We start from the raw sequence: 20,033 nt of genomic DNA, 5'->3' as shown, positions 1-20,033 counted from the left end.
CAAGGGGAGTTTATCTGGACAAAATTATTCGGATCTTCGGAATTATTTGGGTTAATCGCTAATATTCAAATGATTCGCCAAGGAAATTTAAAGATAACTCTTAGCCTAAAAATGTTAAAGTCAAGCCTGAAAACAATTAAATCAAATTCAAAACTAGTAAATTCAACCCAAAAAAAGACTAAATTCAAGCCGATGAATATTTGGTTTTCAGTCCCAAAACTACACAGATTTAGGAACAAAAACTTTAAGAAAAATCATATAAGCTTAAAAGAGGACTAAATTTAAACCGAAAAATGGTAAACTGATGCTAAAAAGTAATAAACTTAACCAAAAAGAAACTAAATTTAAACTAAAAAGTCCTAAATACGTTTTTGGATTTTTTCGGTTTTGAGTTGTTCGGTTTTTAGCAAAAGATTTTCATGTGAAGTCGAATATTCAGATCTTCGGAAATATTCGGATGATTCGCTTAAAACAAACCAAAATATTCACCAGATAAACACCCCTTGACGGTTAATGTTTCACAAGGCGTAAATGGTTTTTACATCGAATTTACTATGTAATACTGTGGCTTTTCATATTACATTACAATAGCAGAAAGCAAAGTTATAAACGGATATTGTCGTGAAAAGTAATTTACTGCATGTTAGATGAATAAATTATGTGATTTTAATGATTCACCCACATCCTGGTGAGCTTTTGCATTTGACATGTTACTTTCACCGCCAGTAGTTGAGCTTTGAAAAGTTGATTGACAATGAAAACAGTCAACATAATGCTCTCAACATCATGAGCTTTATTGCAAAATTTCCGCTCTTGCACCTTGTTGTACATATCAAATGCAATATATACGGGGATATTTTCAATGGGAAATTAATTGGGGAGTATTGTTGGGATTGATTGGCAAATAAACTTCCTTAAATAGAGATTTTTTTGAGCTGTAGCAAGTAGGAAAATTTGTCGCCAATCTTCTTTATTTTCTGCAAAATATTTCGACTTTTTTTTTGAAAGCTTTTAACTCGACAAAAAAAAACTTTATTTATCTATGAAAGCTTTTGGAGTAAATTTACTTTCAATAAATAATATTTCTTTTTTTCTAAATTAAACTGCGCAAGAACGTCAAGAACATTCCTCTTAACCACCGCGAAGAAAAAACTTTGTTTCTCCACTCCAGGCCTCATTTTTGCCTCTTTTATTTCCAAAGGTTTTATATTACCCAATAAGATGTCATTTTTTACGGCATTCAGCTGCCCCTTTCGACGCATCAACTCTAAAATCCCCTCGTGGGTGGCATAAAATCAATGATGTGCCATTTGGCGTCTTTTGTCCCCCTGAAAAGTTGGATTGAATTTTGATTTCTTCATAAATTTTGAGTGCATCACTCAAAGTGCCGGGATAAAATCCCACCCCAGGAAACGTGCTAATTTGAAGTTTATTCGTGATGGGATTTACGTGGAGGACAATCCTTTTTTCCGTGCACTTTTTAAGGGGGTGTGAAAAATCCTAAAATAGCACGTTGAATGTTTTTTTTTTGGAGTCTCTGGATGTAGTATTTCTCTTTGGCCTTATCGTTGCTCTGAAGGACTTGTAAAAAGGGTACAGAGAGAGAGCAAGAGATTGGGGGGCGGAATGATGGAGGCGAAGAGCTAAATTCCGAGATTGTGCCGTCGAATAAATCGAATTATACAATCTCCCTTCGCTCGAGAGCGCTAGGATATAATAAATTGGGATAACAATGGGTGATACAAGAATAAAATTGGGGTAGTAATGGTGGGGGATGAGTGAAAAAATATGTGGCGCGCGAGGCATTAGCTAAAAGAAGAATTTTCTATATATGCGAATCGATAAGGGTGATGCAAGAGAGTAAAAATATATTAGGGGGTTGCTGGCTCCTTTTTTTTCTACTTACCCCCACACAAAAAGCACGCGAAATTCTTCAAGAGAGGCGGGTGGGTAAGAAGATGAACGTGAGTGCGCTTTTATTACAATGTTTTCCACCCCCATTGCTGAGTGTTCTGTGTGTGTAGGAGGATGAATTAATTGGACAATCTCACAGTGTTTCTTTCCGTTAAATCACTCTACACTTTATTTGCTTGAAATATATTTACTCTCGAGAGAGAGGAGCTTTCCCTCTCTACTGAACAAAGGGTTGTGATGGAGTCCCTCCGGTTTTGTCAACTGTCTGATCTATGTGTCGAATCTTAATTTCTTGAGCGTACATATTTTCAAAGAGAAAATCTTTGAGGTAGAGTACGTGGGTGGATGCTTTGCGATCGAATGGGAAGCCCAAATTGAGTCCTGAACTTCCTGGATTGAACTTCTCCTTGCTGACCATCACGAACAGTTCACAAGGGAATCCTGCTTCATCTCCCTTTGGCACAAGCAGGTTATGCGGCCATCCGCGTCCTGTGCAATTCAGATTCTTTCCTCCTGTATTTGTCCTAAAAGTATTCGGCATAATATGCTGCATGTAGTCCCCAATAACAGCTTCATTTGATCTACGAATGATTGTATTCTTCCCTGGGCGAACTGCAACAACATAAACATATTTTTGCATTAGTTAAACATACTTTAAAAAAAATGCTTTCTTGGCTAAAGTTCCTTTAAAATACTCACGGGATACTTGGAAGTAATCCATGGTGACGAAAAATTCCCTCTGATCGTCGTAGAAGAAATGATTTCCACGTTCATCTTTCTTCGGTGCTAAGTAGATGATAACGTAGCCCAGACAATCTCCTCCGGTATTCTCAACATCAATCTTATAGCTAAAGGTCTTATGTTGAAGATTTGTAATTCTTACGTAGACTGGATCAGTTGGAGAAAAATCCAGACCGCCGCTAATGTCGAAATCGCTCTTCTCCCAATACGTTTGCAATTCATTCTTGACAGTTGCTTCCTTTTCGGACAGAAGGAAGGTCTCAACGTGGGTGATTTTAACACCGGGATAGCATAGCTGAGCATGCGTGTAGGGCTTAAGGTAGCGCTTGTGGTGGTTGCAAATGTCCACGATAAGAGCGTACCAGCGGTAGAAGACTGGGTCACGGCATGCAGTTGCAGGATCTGCAATCACACTGAAACCTTCGAGATTTCTGCCATCAGGATCGTGGCTGAAACCAATGAAGAGATGTCCCATGTTGCCCAAATCTCCGTAGTAGTCTTCTTGTGGTGATAGCAAGCAAGATTGGATCATATTCCCAACGCAGTCAATACCTAGTTCGTTGTTCAGATCGATCTTCGTATTATCGTGCTGTTAAGTTAAAAAGAAAATTAAATTATTGATAACCGAAATTCTTACAAAGGTTATCTAGTTTGTTTTAAAGCTAGCATCGTTAGTATGGTCTTACCGTGATGGCATAACCACGATCGCAGGCTTCTAGAATACGATCCCTCCACCTACTGAGCGCAGACAGATCACACAGCAGGTTATCATCCTCACGATCTAGATCCGTAAGGATTGTATTGGTGAATCTAGCTGGATAATTTCGACTTGCAATACTTGTATTGAGTTTAGGGAAGTAGGGCTCTTCAATCGGTTTGGTGAAGTTATTAAGTCTCTTCGTACGATGTAATCCGTTGCAGAGGCGCTCAAAGTTGTACCGTGCCAAGATTTGCTGATGAATAAAATAGAAAATCTCCCCACGACGTTTCTTGGCTACAACTGCAAAAGGTCCTGCAAATGGGAGGCAGTAGTTGAATGTGGAGTAGTAGAAATTGAGTCCGATGTCTTCGCGGAAGTAGGCACAGCGCTGTTCCATCTCAAAGAGCGTGGCTGTAAAGTTTACTGGAATTTCCACTGGAACACGATCTTCCTGTGGGATAAGCTGAAGGGCATCTCGGGCATTTTTGTGGAGTTTTCCATCGAAGAATTTCTCTGGGAAAATTCCCGGGGTGACCGGTAGGACGTAGTCTGTTGTTTCCTTTCGATTGAGCACAGTGATGGTTAAGGCCCAGTTGAAGAGGTACGGATTGACGCGTTCATGGCAGTAAACGAGCGTTGAGATGAGTTCTTCTACCGAGGGGCAGGCCAGGAAAAGCTCAATGAGCCTAACGGCAATTTTCCGATGAAGCGGAATGTAAATTGAGAAAATCTCATCGGGAAGAATGGGTTTGGTGAATTCTAAGTTAGGCGGTGACTTGCAGTCTGCAACCTTAATAACAACTGCATTTGCAACGGGTTGACTGTAGTGCTTGAGAAGATCACCCCCGTACTGCTTATACTTGTCCGGAAGAAATTGTTCCGAAACTTGAAATTGATAAATTCGTTCACCGGAAATTTTCTTTGGCGTCAAGATGGTTTCCTTGGGACGCGTAAAGAGAGCATCGAGGCACTGAAAGAGCACACTATACGCCATGACTTTTGGGATTTTATTCACTGTCACGAAACACCAGCAAGAGCACACAAGATGACGATTGAAACTGACGGATGTATCCCAATTACGGAAAATATTTATAGCTCCACAATAGGAGGGACTTATGGAGGAAACCCTCTGAGACAGAGAAGAAAAAAAACCACATAAGAAAATAAGATGTAAAAGCCACAATGCGAAATTATCTCGGTTTTATTTGGGTACATTGTCGCAAATAGTTGCACGCAGTTCATTCAGCTCCACGCCTTATCGCACGATGAAATTTTTACATTCATATTTTTCTCGCAGTGTAATGCCTCTGCTGGGGAATTTTTATGATCTCTCCCCGTTCTTTCAATAAGATAGTAAATATATGTGGAAAAATTCAATAAGATTTCCTTCTCCCTGCATCTTCGCGTAAAACCATAAATTGAGATAAAGTCACAAGCACTATGTGGGAATTTTTATTGATACATTTCCATTCACTGGGAAAAATATTTATCACTCTTCATGCTATTTATGTTGGGCGAATGAGGGAATGGGGGCTTGTGCAGAACAAGGAGGGAAAAAGGGTGGAGGCTTTTCATTGATGAGACCGCACAATTTGAGATTTTTCCTCCATTTTCCGATGATTGTATATAAAAATCTTTTTACAGCGTAGCAAGGAAAATTCTTCATGCCTTTCAGGCCAAAAACCACTCTATTTTATTTCTCTGTTTTCCCAAGATTTATTTCTTCGATGGATAATGAAATTTTCTCTTCAAATATTTTCCTTCAAAGCAATTTCCCGATCAAATGTATTTTATGATTGGATTGTTAATTAAGATATTTCGGTGGCATTTAGCATTGAATAATAAACACGAGCACACGTGGAAAGATTGTGTCTGGAGATTAATGGGAAGTTATTTCAGTAGAATTGAGATTTTTATATAATTTTTGATTTGATTTTAATCAAGGGATGTTTACTTGGATAAAAAATATTTATTTAGAAAATATTTTGAACTTTTTTTTATTTTAAAAGAATTTTGAAGATGGGAATAAATATTTTTCCTAGTAGTTTTCTGAATTTTCTTTTTAATCAAATACCTACAAAGTCGTTGTAAAATAATTTTTTTTTCATTTTTGAATTTTTAGTTTTAATCTAATTTTAATTTAATTAAATCTTATTTTTTTAAATCAAAATTCCTTTCCTAAAATCAAAATTTTCAATTTTTTAAGTTTACCCAAAACCCCCAAAACATATTTTTAAAATTCTCGTAACTCTTTATAATTTTAATTAAAAGAATACAAAAAAAACCTTTTCCAAAATAATTTTCTCTAAAGAAATTTCCACGGCCATAAAATAAAGTCAGCACAAAATTATTATTGGAAAAAGCCTGAATGGAAAATGACAATGACTTACATAAAAGCTTCACTTTGCAGAAACATAAAAAGCCCTCAAAATGATCAAAGCCTTTCATCGCGGCTTTTGTCTCCTGTGTCACTTTTCTTTTATGCCTCCCATTGCTTCTTATTGGTGCGAATGCATAAAATTCCCCCACCACCCCTAACTTATTTTCTTGAATACTTTACACATTACAAATATATGTATAAGAAATGTCTAGAATTTTTGCATAAAAGAAAGTCCATTGACTTGAATTGAAGAGTAGGGGAAAGACTTTACAGCATCGTCCTTCGGGATGGGGGGAGAAGAAAGAAGGAAAATACAATATCGTCTGTTTTCCAAATCATTTCCCTAATGAGTAAATGCACTGTGTAATCGTTGCTGTGGGGAAAAATTCATAGCACCATGAACTTTTGCAAATGAGTTGAATGAAGGGGGTTGGTTTGCATGTAAGGGGTGTGGATGGGTGGACGCTTACAAAAAGCAAATTTGCAAAGTAAAATTGCATTTTTTAAAAATTAACTCAACACATGGACCGAAAATTCTATGGCAACACGGCAGGGAAAATTGCCACGTGGGGGTGAGTTTTTCAGTGAAATATTGATGAAGGTGAAATAATGTGTAGTACACGGGAATGGTGGGTGCTACCTATCCTACTACCACACACTATTAACGACCTTTTATTGTACTCGGGAGAACTCAAACAATATGATGGAAGTTTCCCTTTTCGGTAAAATGATGACCTTTTATATTGTGTCCGTCCAACCAAACCCTTGCCGGAGGGGGGAGCTTTTTGCTTCTTTCTCTTGCAAACATCCCAGACGATAATAACATTTTCATTCTGTCTGTTATGCTCTCCTCCCCTGCCCTCCACCCCAACCACACTCTCTCCATCCATATTGGGGCCACCCCACCGCAATATTCATATATTTGCATGTGACTTTTAGCACAAAATTAACATTTGTCTAATATGTGGATGATGGAGGCATTTTTCCCATTTACAGCATTATCATACATTACAGCCGTCCTCGTTTCTTTTTTTTATCTACCCTCCTCTGGACAAATATTAATTAAATTTTATGATATTTGTCTCTATTTCATATTTTACCGAGAAAAATGGCCAAAAGTTCCCTCCGCACACAGCACCAAAGACCCCGAATCGCGTCATATATAGCTCTGAAGAAAAAAAGCCAAAGGGTTCGAGAAGTTTTCAGTACTAGCATTGTTTTTTTTTTTGGATTGCATCCAATTCCTTCCTTCTGTTGTATCTTACCATGAGGAATAGCCGGGGTGGGAGTGTGGGACGAGTGGGAGATTCTTCCGGGGTGGGATTTTAGCCTGCCAAATTGAACGGGAAAGCTTGCAAGCGACTGGAACACGTGCCATTGAGGTGAACGAATTGATGCATTGCACGGAGCTTTTGTGCTTTTTGTGGGTAGAAGGGAAATTCCGAATTTTTCAATGCACTGAAAAAAAATATGAGCAATTTGAAGCATTTTCATTTTTTTTAATCTTGAAATAATACAAATATTTCCTTCAGGTAAATTTCAGATAATTCTTGATAAACTGAATAAACTTTTAAGCTTGAATTTAGCCCTTTTGTGGTTTGAATTTAATACTTTTTAAACATGAATTACTAATTACTTTTTCAAACTTTTCTTCCTCGGACGGAGGTTTTTTAGAACTAAAACCCGAATAACTTTTTTCGGCTTTAATTTAGCACTTTTAGGCTTGAATTTAGCATCGTTTTGCTTGAATTTAATACTTTTTGGTTTGAATTTAATACTTTTCAAACTTGAATTAAGTACTTTTTCAAGCTTTTCTTCCTCGGACGGAGATTTTTTAGAACTAAAATCAGAATAACTTTTTTCGGCTTTAATTTAGCACTTTTAGGCTTGAATTTAGTACTCTTTAGATTTGAATTTATTAGTTTTTAGGCTCCTGCTACGACCATAATGTGCCATTGATACCGAAAAAAAACTTTTAAAAGATCGTCCACCAATAATTTAAAAATATAATCATTTCACCCCCTAATAGTTTGTATCAAAATTTAGAAATTAAAAAAGTGAAAAATAAGCATTAAAGAACGTTCATTTTTTTCAGTGTATTATGAGGGGAGCTTTTGTCCAATATATAGCGTAGATTACTTACATTTGCTGCGCGTGGTTCCCATATGCTCACATCATGCGAAAATTGCTTAATTATTGTGCAATCAGCGAAAATGTTCTCCCCATTTGTCAACCACAAAGACAACCAACCAGCCCCCCCTCTCCGCCTCGGAAAACTACCCCTCCCCGTAGTACAGACCAGCCTGAAACAAAGAGAGAAAGAAAGCGAAACAACCCCTGGTGGAGAGATTATAATTATTGTTTCATGTTGCCATTATCTGACATTAGAATGATTTATTTTTTAATTCACCATCCCGAGCGAATTCCGTTTTCCTCGGTTACTTTTTGGGAGATCCGCACACATGGCGATTTTTGCGAAAAACCGGGGGGGTGGTACGAGAGAGAGAGGTGAATATGGTGGGGCCATAAAAATGAGAAACGACCATGGCAGCCACCCCGAAAAAAAGCTCTCACCAATGTTACTGCCGAAACTCATGGCGAATATATATTTTATCCTCATCCATATCAATGTAATGCCGGTTAAATAAACTCCTCACTGTGCTATATATATGGGCTACACAACCACCATCCATCCGCCCCAGTTGGGTAGTTTTGCCACCACATATACCAAAAGCATGGCTAAAACATTTTGCCCGGGATATCATCCGGTGTGCGAAGAGAAAGATTTCGCCTTCCGCCATACCCACCACCCAGTGTGAGAGTGACCCCATCGTGCCGAGGGGTTATAATTCATTGCAAAAACACACATATCATCATTTTATGCACTTGAAGCAATAAATATGAGGAATTATCAGGAAGTTTGGATGGGGTGGTTTGGATATAATGTTTTCTTCAGCACCACCAGAAAACCCAAAAACTCCCTTCACATCGCAACTTTCTCTCTGGCTGCCCTTCCCGGCCACATTTTCACCACCACCCTTAGCGCCCTTATTGTGCTATATATGTACAATAATGTACATTCATATATGTATGAAGATGAAAATGTGGGAAATCTGCAAAATCTCTCCCATTGACCAACTTTGGTAGAAGAAAGATTTTCTCAAACAACATAATTTTTCTTCAGCGATAGACTTTAAGATTTTCTTTTGGGGAATTTTTCTTTGTAAATTGAAAGTCATAAATTTAATGAATTTTAGGGATGTAGAGCACAAAAAAATACACAGAGAACTTCAAGAAATTTTATTTTTAATCATTTCATTCAGTTTAGTGGATTGGATGATTCTCAAAGTATGTAAAAGGTTTTCTTATAGCATCGTGAAATTTATTGTGGAGTCTCCCAAGGAAATTTCCTCCTTCATTCTCATTTTGAGCTTGTTCTAAAACCCCAGAATCTTGGTTTTCATCACCATCGGCCCTTGGTTCAATTTTAGGAGTTACTTCATCTGCTTCATTTTTAGAGGTATCTTCACTTACTGCTAATGCCACCAAAACCACCAAAAAGATATATAAAACAGCTCTCATTGCTTCAGAAACTTCAATACTAATCTGAGAGAAAAACAAATGAAAAATTCTTTATGTAGTTTATGGAAAAGTTTTGCAATTTAATCAATTTTTCGCAGAGAAAATTAAATTTGATTCACTTTAAGAATTCATTTTGCTTTGATTTAATTTTTTTCACACTTCACAGTTAAATAGTTACTTTGAAATTTAATTATTCTAAAAAAAAATTAAACTAATTTCAAACTCTTACGCGGAGAAAACTCAATAATCACATCATTTTCTTCACAAAATTCCGAATTATGTTCAGTAAAGTTGAGAAAGAAAAAAAAACGAAAAAAATATTGAAGAGAAGCCTCACCTCTTTGTTTCTTTTTTTCAATTTTTCCGAACATTTTCCTCTCGTGTAGATTCCAATTTTCTTCATAACAATCATAAAAAAACTTTGTTGGTGCTTTTCCTTTTTTTTTTTTTAGCCTTCGTCGCAACATTCAGGCTTCATTTGGTATCTCGATTGCCGAGAAAATGTTGAGTAAAAATTATTATCTGCTTATGAAGAGAAGCAAGATGAAAGTTAGAAGACGGAGTGAGGGGGAAAAAAGAAAAATTTTTCATCATCTAACAAGTTTTCATTTCGCAATTGTGTTCAATAGCTCGAAAAAGTATCTTCTGTCATCACTCATCTCACCCCTCCTGCCACGTTTTTCCTTTTTCCACGAAGGATCAGCTTTCTCGGGGTAAATATTGGTAGAGCGAGAGCAAGACAAAAAAAGCTCACACAGGGGGATTCTAAAAAAAAAATTGTATATAGAATATGAAATTAAATAAGGAACAAAAATCATCTTTTCCCTTCGGCTTAAGCGGATATGGGAGATAAGAGGGGCTACGAGGATAAAGCGATCGATGAGATTTTGCGTATGACACGTGAACCGTTTTTCCCATACATATCCTCTTCTTACCGAGAAATGACACGACTGATTGGAAATTGAAATTTTCCATCCGTGGGTGGTGGTTCCAAGGGGCTAATAATTTTCTTTTTGAAAGTTACATTTTCTTTTAGTTAATTTTTGGCTGAAATTTTGTCTTTAATTCTTCGGAATGGCTTTTTCAAGACAGTAGAAAAAATATCAACGATGAGACTCCCAAAGTCTCATGAAGAAGAGAGAAAAATTGAATTAAGATGAATAAATAATAAATGAATGAAATTAAATGATTTTTTGCAGAATTAAGTCTACTTATTGTACTAATTATTCCACCACTAGAGGGCTTAGCCGTAGAAGGGGTTCAACTCGCAATAATTAAGGTTTAGCTGGAAATGAAGGGGTTAATACTCCCCAGCCTGCGGGGTCTATAATCTCACCAAAAAGGTCAAAATCATGATCTAAGCATGTGAAATGTGAGCTCCATTTCCGTGTGTGAATCCCTGGGAATGATTAGAACAACTGTGTGTGCGATATATTTGCTACTACACGTGGCTCTATGGCATTATATATATGTTATGTACATAGGTATAATGTACAAGAGAGTGTTGGGGATGATGGTCGTTGCGTTGTCTATTTGTATCAAGTATCAGTCATTATGACGCGTCATTGTGATTGATGATGTCCCTTATTTTAACTCTATCATCGTCACATTTGAACCCACTATATCGCACACACATTTCCACCCCTTCGCATCACACCCCCGTCTGGTGTCGTGCTGTGAAACTAATACTTGCATTACATGGTGTTTCGGTGGCTCCTCGCACATACATATATTTTTTTCTCCCCTTCCTCCCCTTTTTTGGCGATATTGACTGAAGTAATGTGCGTCAAGGGGTTGCCTTTCAATATGATCTACAAATACAACACGATGACGATGATAATGGTTTTTCTATCGAGAGCTCTGTGCAGACATGAGGGGGATAAGAAAACTTTATGGTGCAAAAGTCCTTATGTTTCTTTTTGTGTTTTACTTCCCTCTCCCTTCACCCTCCCACGAGCAATGCTCCACCACATCAACCCACTTTTTGTAATCTTCCCTCATTGATTCTTCACCTTTAAGACAATGTCAATGAGTGTGTGTGTGTGTGTGTTGCTGAAAAATCAATTTCCTATCAATTTCACTGGATGGGATGTTTTTCCAACGTATACACACTTCCACACTCACACTGCTATATAACACATACCTCCCATATCCAAAGTGATGATGTGAAACATAATATTGATTTATTAGGGGCCACATAAGCCATTTGTTAGATTATACTCAAGCAGAAGTGTTGGGAGGGAGGGGGGTGAGGAAAGGGAGCAAAAAAGTGGGTGAGAATAAAGCGTGAGGAGGAGGTTGAAAAGGAAATGTATTAGACACAGTAGAGGGAAGTTTTCTGACAGGAAATACATCTCCAATTGGAAAATTCGTATTGCTTCTGATTGCATAAGTTTCCATCAAGCACATTCATAACTTTTTTGCACACTGACTTTTATATATTTTAAAAGGAAAGAATATATCAGGGTGAATGATATATAGCTTACAGAGTGTTCTAATTTTGCTTCCTTATTGTTGACTTTTCCACGAGAAAAATTTTGTGGATGAGGGGAGGTTATCTGTGTGACAACTCTATATCATGTTGTGAAAGTGATAAAAGACACTCATTCACACTCCCCCCCTTCTTTTGGGATATAAAAATTATTATCTCATCGATTTTGTACCAGAGACACCAGGCGCCTCCACTGGGAGCTTTCTCGGGTTTCTTTTCAATTTTAAATCTAAAATTTTGAAGGTTTTTCTTGAAAATTTTTGGCAGTTTCTCCGTTACAATTGTGAAAAATTCTTATAAGAAGCAGAATAAAGGAAAATCACGTGGAAAACGTTGGGAAATCACAAGAAAATCTACAAAGAATTGAGAAAAGATCAATGAAAAAAATCTTTTCAAAAGATTTTTAAAAATTGATTTTTTTCATTTCACGAATCGTGAATAAGATTGAGAATTAAATTTAACCCCTTTTTACGAAATGAATGAGCCAAGAAACACAAAAGTTCACGTAGAATGTTTATAGAAGAACGAAAGCTCTTCGTTTTCTCCATTTTACCTCGTACAATTCGTCATCTTTTTTTATCGTATTTCCTTCCTTGGGATTTTCCATTTCCTCCTACACCCCATCCTTCCCGTACGCTAGGATTTTCCAGTATAATCTCTTACCAATCTTTCCACCAGGAGAATGAATGTGAAGAAATACAAATCTTGAATTTTTTCTTCACTCTTTTTTATATTTTTGAATATATTACTTCAGTTTTTTAGCTGTAAAAAAAATCTCTAAATATTTCTTACGCCTAAAAATATAAAATAATGATTTTACAATTTAATTCGTCATTTAAAGGTCTCTTATGTAATTCCAAATTGGCACTTGTACTGCATTTAATTATTTATCTTGCAACGCGAGGGATTTGTTGGAAATTTTCCACAATTTTCTATGAAAATTCTCAGCTGTAATTTATTTCAATTAATTTATTGTGCCAAATTTAAAAGTGATTTATTTTCTCATCCTATCAAGAATTGAATTATTTTCTCACGCGCTGAAAAATCAACACGAGAAAATCTCTTTCCAAAATAAACAAACGCACACAAGAAAATATTTTATTTATAAAGTCACTTTATGTTAAAAGGAGAATTTTCCAATTTATTTGTACACCTTGTCATGGGGCTCAATTTATATACCTACCCGAATATATAGAATTTTATTGCATGTGTTTCTTTTGTTTTAATGAAAATCTGTTTGGAAATGAAATTTTAATTAAATCCCGAATTATTTATTAATAAAAATAAATCGCTTTTGGGTTTATTTTTATTGCTTTTTAAATTATTTATTGAACTCTTGGCAGTTAAGAGAGCTAAAAGTATTTTCTAAAGGTATAATCGTGATTTTTCTAATTATATTTCAAGCTTGACAATCGGTCAAGCTGTTTGGCTGATGACTGGATGAGTTTTTAATTGAAAATTAATAATTTCTCAAATTTTATTTAATTAATTTCCATTAAAACAAGCTCAATCAAAAGCTCCCAAAAAGTTCTCCATTTACTTATAACTACACAAGAATCACAGAATCCCTCAGAAAATGTAATTTTTATTAAAAGTCAATCATAACGCGTCCAGTTATTAGAGTTGGTATACCACAACGCGGATGGGTCAGTCTATGCGTTGTAATTTAATTTGTGAGTTGTATTAGTAGGCAAAGTCGATTTTTTGTAAAATTTAGCAATTTGACACATTAAGATGCTTATATCTTAAGTTCTATTAGACCTACAGAAATTTCTTGACTAGTTCTGGAAAGGTATTGAATTAAGCTATAATCTGACATATATTTCGTTACATTTCAAGGTCACCTCCAGAACACAAAATGGCGGATTTTTGTTCAACAAAAACAGTTTTTGGCATTTTTTGCCCTAAAAGAATGGTTTTACATGGTTCTAATGTTCTAGAAAGTTGTAGAGTTTTGCAAAACCTTTAATTTGATACCAAGTTGAGCGAAATCGGACAAGTCGTTCAAGAGATATGGCTCTTAGAACTTTTCAAATTCAAGAATTTTTCAAATGGTCATATCTTCTAAACGGCGACATAGATTTTCTTCATTTTCGGACTGGTGAAAGATATTGAGTCAGGCTACAACATATCAAAATTTAAAGGAAATCTATAACAGATGTTCGGAGATATAGCCCCTTAAAGTTAGGCAATTTTTGTTTTTGATTTTAGCGCCTTTTGCGGATGTTTTTGAAACTTGAAATGTTCTAAACAGTTGTAGAGCTTCTCAATACCTTTCATTTGATACCAAGATGGTCCAAATCGAACAAGCCGTTCTTGAGTTATATCGAAAAAACACTTTTTGCTTTACGCCGTCATATTTGTTAAACCGCTTGACCGATTTTCAAGTATGAATTGTTGATGAAGACGTCTCACTGAGCTCTACAACATACTAAAATTTCAGATCTCTAGCTGTAAGGGAAGCGGTTGACGGTAGTTCAAAATGGCGCACGGCGGCCATCTTGGATTTTGAAAATGCGAAAAAATGAAATTTTACACCCACATTTCTATAGAAAACTTCAAACCGGAAGTCTCTATCTATTACCGTTCTTGAGATATAAGGCAAAGTTTGGCGCACCGGCAGGACGGCAGGACGGCAGGACGGCAGGCCGGCCGGATCAAAAATTTTCCACCACCATTTTCAGAAGGTGGGTTGTCTAAAACGTGCTCATACCAAGTTTGAGCCCGATCTGAGGTGGTCAGTTTTTCCGACGATTACAATACTTGGTATGCCACGATTGTGGTATACCAACTAATTAGAATAAAATTAAAAAAAAAAATCTCTTTACTCTTTGAGAAATTGAAATATTTCAAGAAATTTCACGAGAAATTTTCACTTTGTTGTATTTTTTCCATAAATTTCAATTTTCTCACAATCCCACTTGATTCGAAAATCCAATATAAAATGCAATAAACGCTCAACAATATTATAAAGTGAGGTGAGGGATTTTCAGTTTCCGGGGCTGTATTGCGGTCTCTTCTGTGTACCTTTTGTACCATATTTGAGGGGAATAAGTGGATGTTTGTGTGTGTATGTGTATGTTTATATATTGTCCGGAAATGGGAGCACCATTTGAAATTTCCCGAGGAAATTAATCAAGACGAACTAACCAGAGTGTGGAATACATTGAGGGGGTACACAACGAAACATTGTTACAACGAAATTATTGCTTAAAGGGGGAGGGTTGCTGCAAAAGGTGGGCGTGGGGTGGAGATAAACTCTCAATTATATACAAAGTTGACAGACTATTAATCCTTTTGCACAGAAATGTCACTAAAATTATAATTAATCTAACGTCCTCACATCAAGGTGGAACTTGAGAATATTTCAGCATCAATCATTTTGCATTTCAAATGGACATAGAGAAAAATTTATTGCCAATATTGTGTCAAAAATGTATCAAAAATTTACAAAATACTATTTCTAATTTTTTTTAATTGATTAGTAGCCCAGTAAACTTGGTTTGTGACTCACAATGGAGCCACCATGGGTTCAAATCCACCTTTAGACAATTTTCTTCCTGAATGAAAATATGAAAATATTGAAATTTCATCCCCTTCATCCCCCTAAATGAGTCTCCTGCATGAAATTTCCCCCTCGTTTGTTGAATGACAATCAAAAAAATATGAAAAGTGTTGGATTATCGTTAGAAAGTCATTCATTCACGGAGATACCGCCCCTTGAATGTTGATGTCGCACCAGCGACCCTTTGTACAAGAAGTATGGGCTTGGAGCCAGCAGGATGGATGGAAAAAATTGGGGTGATGGCCCCGTCGTCAATATTTGGGGAACTGTAAAAATCTATTGGAGCGGAAAAACTAACAATAAAACTCCCAGTTTGGATGGTCTGTGGGTGGATAGGTCTCCGTTTTCTCTCACATTTTTTCTTGCCTTTCGCCCCTGTGTTCAGCTATGTGGAGTTTTATTTATATACCTCTACCCAATATTATTTATGAATCAGTTTTATCTGAGGCAAAAAATCACAACTTATCCATACCAAAGTACTCAATATAAGCTCTATCTTTCATCTTGTGTGCGAGAATTTCTTGGTGGGATTTTGTATTTTATTTTCTATGTACATTGGGGGTTGGTTTGGTGAGTGAATAGAACATTGCAGGGGATGGTGGTGGGTGGAAATTATTAATGCTGACTCAGTTAATTTTCTATGGTTAGAAAATTTTATCCATTTAACATATCACACAGTCACTTAGTGCCCAAGAAAATGCAGAGAAAATAATTTCAAAGTAATATTTTCCATCATTTTTTTACTCTTAATATAATTTTATCTAATAAAATTGTCTTCTTTGTCTCATTTCAGGTGAGTTTTTGAGTGCCATTTGTGGAGATCTTGGACATCTTGGCGGGAAAATTTCCCAACAAACTCAGCACTTTTCCCACAAATTTTCACAGCAAAGAACCAACAAAAATCCGTAAGCTTTTCCTCCTACAGAGGAGGGTATGTGTGTGTGTGGGGGTGGAAAAATGAAAAACATGTTTTGTCATGAGCTGTAATGTGACAAAATTTCCATGTGTGGGGTTTGAGTTTTGGGATATGGCGGTTAAATTCTAATTTTATTTCCAGACCAATAATTTATTGGTAATAAAAGTAAATAATATCGTGAAAATAAATCACTTTTATGACAAAATTATATTTACTAAACACGCGTAGAGACGATGGTTGAGGGAACTTTCGCTCCTTTTTCCTGCTTTATTCTCTTCTTTATTGTTTTCACTATAAGAGGAATATTTTTTTGTGGGATGATGTATTTTTTCTTAGCTTTTGTTAGAGGGGGGTTTATTGAGTCACTTTGCTAGGGGTTGAAAAAAAGCGAAGAATATAGGTTCTTTTTGAAAACTTTTTTTGGGTCAAAAGGAGAAGTATTGAAGAGAATTTCTTTTTGAGAAAGGAAAATTTAGGAAAAATATATTTATAAGATCAGAAAAAAAAACAATTAAAATACGAAAAGAACTCGAATTAAATTTGGAATATTCAATGAAAATTTCAGAAATATTCACAAGAAAGACACAACTTCCTTATGAAAATTATTAAATTAAAATACATTTCGCCAAAGAATCAATTGAAATTTTTTTTGTGAAATTTTGCACCTTTCTCTGATTTTTTCATATTTTCTTTTACTTTCTCAAGAAGCAATGAATGTGTACACATTTTTCAAGGGGATAAACTTTTATTTGACGTGAACGATGGGGTGTTGGGAAAAGTTGAAATGACGGGGGAAAAACAGCCGTGCATTTTGGTGGAAAAGCCTATACACACGAATTGGAATTGTCTGTCTAGCCATGAAGAAATTCTTTTCAATTTTTTCCTCGGGAAAGTCTGCAGAAAAACAGACACATGTAGGACGTATTGTGATACCAAAAAAAAATTTCGTGCCAATGAGCATTTTATCAAATTTCACGATGGAAAAAAATGTATTTCCTCCATTTGGCGTTGTGTTTCAGTGTTCAGATCCTTCTTCAAACCATCGTCTTTGCCCTTCTATATATAGAGCCGAAAATACATATATATTTAGCGAATGACTCAGGAAAGCTCATCGAGGGGTCGAAGGTGGAATGAGGGCGAAGGTATTCATGGGTGAAAAATTCAATAAAGAATTTTTCGTACATTTACCGTTTTTCAATATATGTTCGCACACAATGTTAATTCTCTCCACCACCCCCGCATATTGCTGTCAAAATTTAATATCGAAATGTTCTCTCATTCGGACAATATTTGATTTTGTGCAGAGCAACTTTTAAATTAATTTCTCTTGGATATTTTCATTTGAAAGTCAAACACTGCCGTAAGCATCATCGTTTACTCATAGTGTTTGGAAAATTTACAGTTTAATGTTCATTCCTATGGGCTACCCCACCCCAGCCCCTTTGCTATGTGTATTGGAGGATTAAAATGCGATGTGGACAAAACATGCAACAATTCCGCCATTGGGGGGTGTATCCTTTGTAAATTAAATCGACATTTTAGTAAACTTTCAACTAACAAAGGGAACTTCACAAGGTTTTATTGCTAGCTAGGAAAAAATATTTTTCATCAAAAAGTCTAAATATTTCATTTAAAAAAAATTTGTGTTGTTTGAATTTTCTGTTACATTCAAATTTAAAACTTTTGACAATATTTTCTGCAGTTCTAACGTTAGACAGTTATTCTACTGTTTAACAATTTTCTAATAATTGGAAATTCTTTTTTAACAATTTTATCACATAATTTTTAATCGGAAAATAATTTATACTGATAATAAATCTGTATATCGTGAGCTTTTAGACTATTTAGACACCTAACTGACTACACCCCTGTCACAAAAATGTTTTTGATCCTTTTTTGTTTTAAAAAAATGATTTTATAACTTTGCAACACATTTAAAATTGCCTCTTCAAACGTTTTTACCTTTGGTACTCCTGAAATCAATCTTGTGCGACATAATACTGATTGAATCACGAAAATTCATCACCTTGTTGCAATTTTATCACAAAACTTGACTATGTAGAGCCTTTCTAATGTAGGGGAGACCGGGGTAAAAAAAGTCAATTTGCATAAATCCTTATCTGCAGGATTCCCCAAGGACAAGAAAATTTCCTCGATAGGTCATTCTTATAGGAAATTTCCTGGTCTACAACTTTGTCTCAGACCATTTTTCTCTATCTCCCCGGAAAATATGAGTTTTCGAGCTTTTCCTAAACCCTTCCGCTTCTGACTTTTTTTAAACGCGACGGGTAAATATAGTCACCAGTAGGCTAAATAAAGTCGGTCGAATTTTCCGACATTTCCAATGATTTTCCACCTGAGAGATTGATAGTAGTTGATAGCTAAACTTCTCACCTTTTGATTCGCGACAAGGAATTTCACTTTTATACGCACTAAAACAGTGAATTTTGCGATTTTCTCAAACACGCCATTTTGCAACAAATGAATAGAAAATATGCCAAAAATTTCGATCTCCCATATGATTTACATGGGTTGACCCGATCTACCCCAAGGGGTAGATTTGTTTGGGGTGGCCGCGACTGAGATCGCTTCCAATCCACTGCAGCTAAAGCAAGCTTATTGTGGGTACCCCAAGGGGTATGTTTTGATTCAAATAATTGTACAGAAAAATCATTAAAAGTTAATGAAAAATACACCTTGGCAACGTTTTCTGAAGTAACCCAGCTTGTGAGAAAAATTATCAGATTGGAAAATTGCTGAAGGAAAACTTCGGAAAACGCGTTTTTCTCAATACGCAAAAGTTTGGGAAATGGGCCAAAAATCTATTTTCTTTTTTAACTCCCAAAATACTGATCGCATAACCTCCAAATTACTGTCAAAAATTATAGGTTGGTAGGGCTTTGCACCCTAATTTTTTCCGATTTTTCCGATTTATATTTTGGGAGAAATTGGCATTTGAAAATTCCAAAATGACTATTTTTACCCCGGTCTCCCCTACTTATTTTCATCTTTTTTGCGAAAAGATTGAGAGAAATTGAAATAATTCAATTCCATGAAGCGATACTTTTCCCTGACGTGATCTTTGATGTGCATTGCCTAGAGGAATAAAGTTCGTGCAATGAAATTGTTATATATTTGATTTATTTAATTCCCTCACAACTCCTGTCAATGCGTGGGGAAGTGGAAGGAATTTTCCACCTCAGAGAAAACGCGTAGAATTTTCTCACAAGTGGTGGGAAATTATAGTGAATTCACGTCCTGTGCTATGATGCTGAACAAGCAAAATTTATGTAGGGTTCATTGCATTCTTGCCACCGCGATGCTTCTTTTTTCTATCTCTCTAGTCTCTCTCTACGTGAAATCATCCAACCTTCCAATGGGGTTTTCTCTGTGTGTGACATACTAGCAATGTTAGTATTTAAAATGGAAAACAAAAGACAGGCGGCTGCACACAACGCGGGGGAGGGTGGAGGGGGGTTGAAATTGAAGCTTTGAAAGACAAACGGAGCTTCAATCAAGTGTCGTCTCAAAATTTCACTCACGAATAGTGTGCACAAAAAAAAACCCGAGTGGATGTGGAAGAAATCAATCTCAACCCGTCCCCTCCTCAAAGGTTTGCCTACCATTTCTCAAGGAGTCTATGTATATGTATAATACCCACCCCCCTTTGGAACGTGGCCAGAAGGAAAGGAGAATTTCTTCTTTTTTCGGGTGTGTAAAATCACGATGTGTGGTTAACTTTGC

General features: G+C 36.1%; 3 protein-coding genes across 3 annotated transcripts in view; 1 reads left to right on the top strand and 2 right to left on the bottom strand.

Annotated features, from left to right (window-relative positions):
• LOC129788711 (mucin-5AC) overlaps window positions 1–20,033 on the bottom strand; it is a 1,053,002-nt gene that overhangs the window by 450,969 nt on the left and 582,000 nt on the right. The gene's annotated exons all lie outside the window — the stretch shown is intronic.
• LOC129788789 (max-interacting protein 1-like) overlaps window positions 1–20,033 on the top strand; it is a 204,442-nt gene that overhangs the window by 136,181 nt on the left and 48,228 nt on the right. The window lies entirely within an intron of this gene.
• LOC129788723 (phenoloxidase 1-like) lies at window positions 2,056–5,878 on the bottom strand. Its single transcript, XM_055825029.1, has 3 exons — window positions 3,342–5,878; window positions 2,614–3,244; window positions 2,056–2,526 (listed from the first exon to the last, which is right to left on the bottom strand). The coding sequence occupies exons 1-3, from the start codon at window positions 4,347–4,349 to the stop codon at window positions 2,132–2,134; spliced, it is 2,034 nt and encodes a 677-aa protein (XP_055681004.1). The 5' UTR covers window positions 4,350–5,878; the 3' UTR covers window positions 2,056–2,131.

This window comes from Lutzomyia longipalpis, chromosome 2 (assembly GCF_024334085.1).
Source record: "Lutzomyia longipalpis isolate SR_M1_2022 chromosome 2, ASM2433408v1".
Classification (NCBI taxonomy): Eukaryota; Metazoa; Arthropoda; class Insecta; order Diptera; family Psychodidae; genus Lutzomyia; species Lutzomyia longipalpis.
The sequence above is the reverse complement of the archived record's forward strand: the minus strand, read 5'-3'. Positions and strand labels throughout refer to the sequence as shown.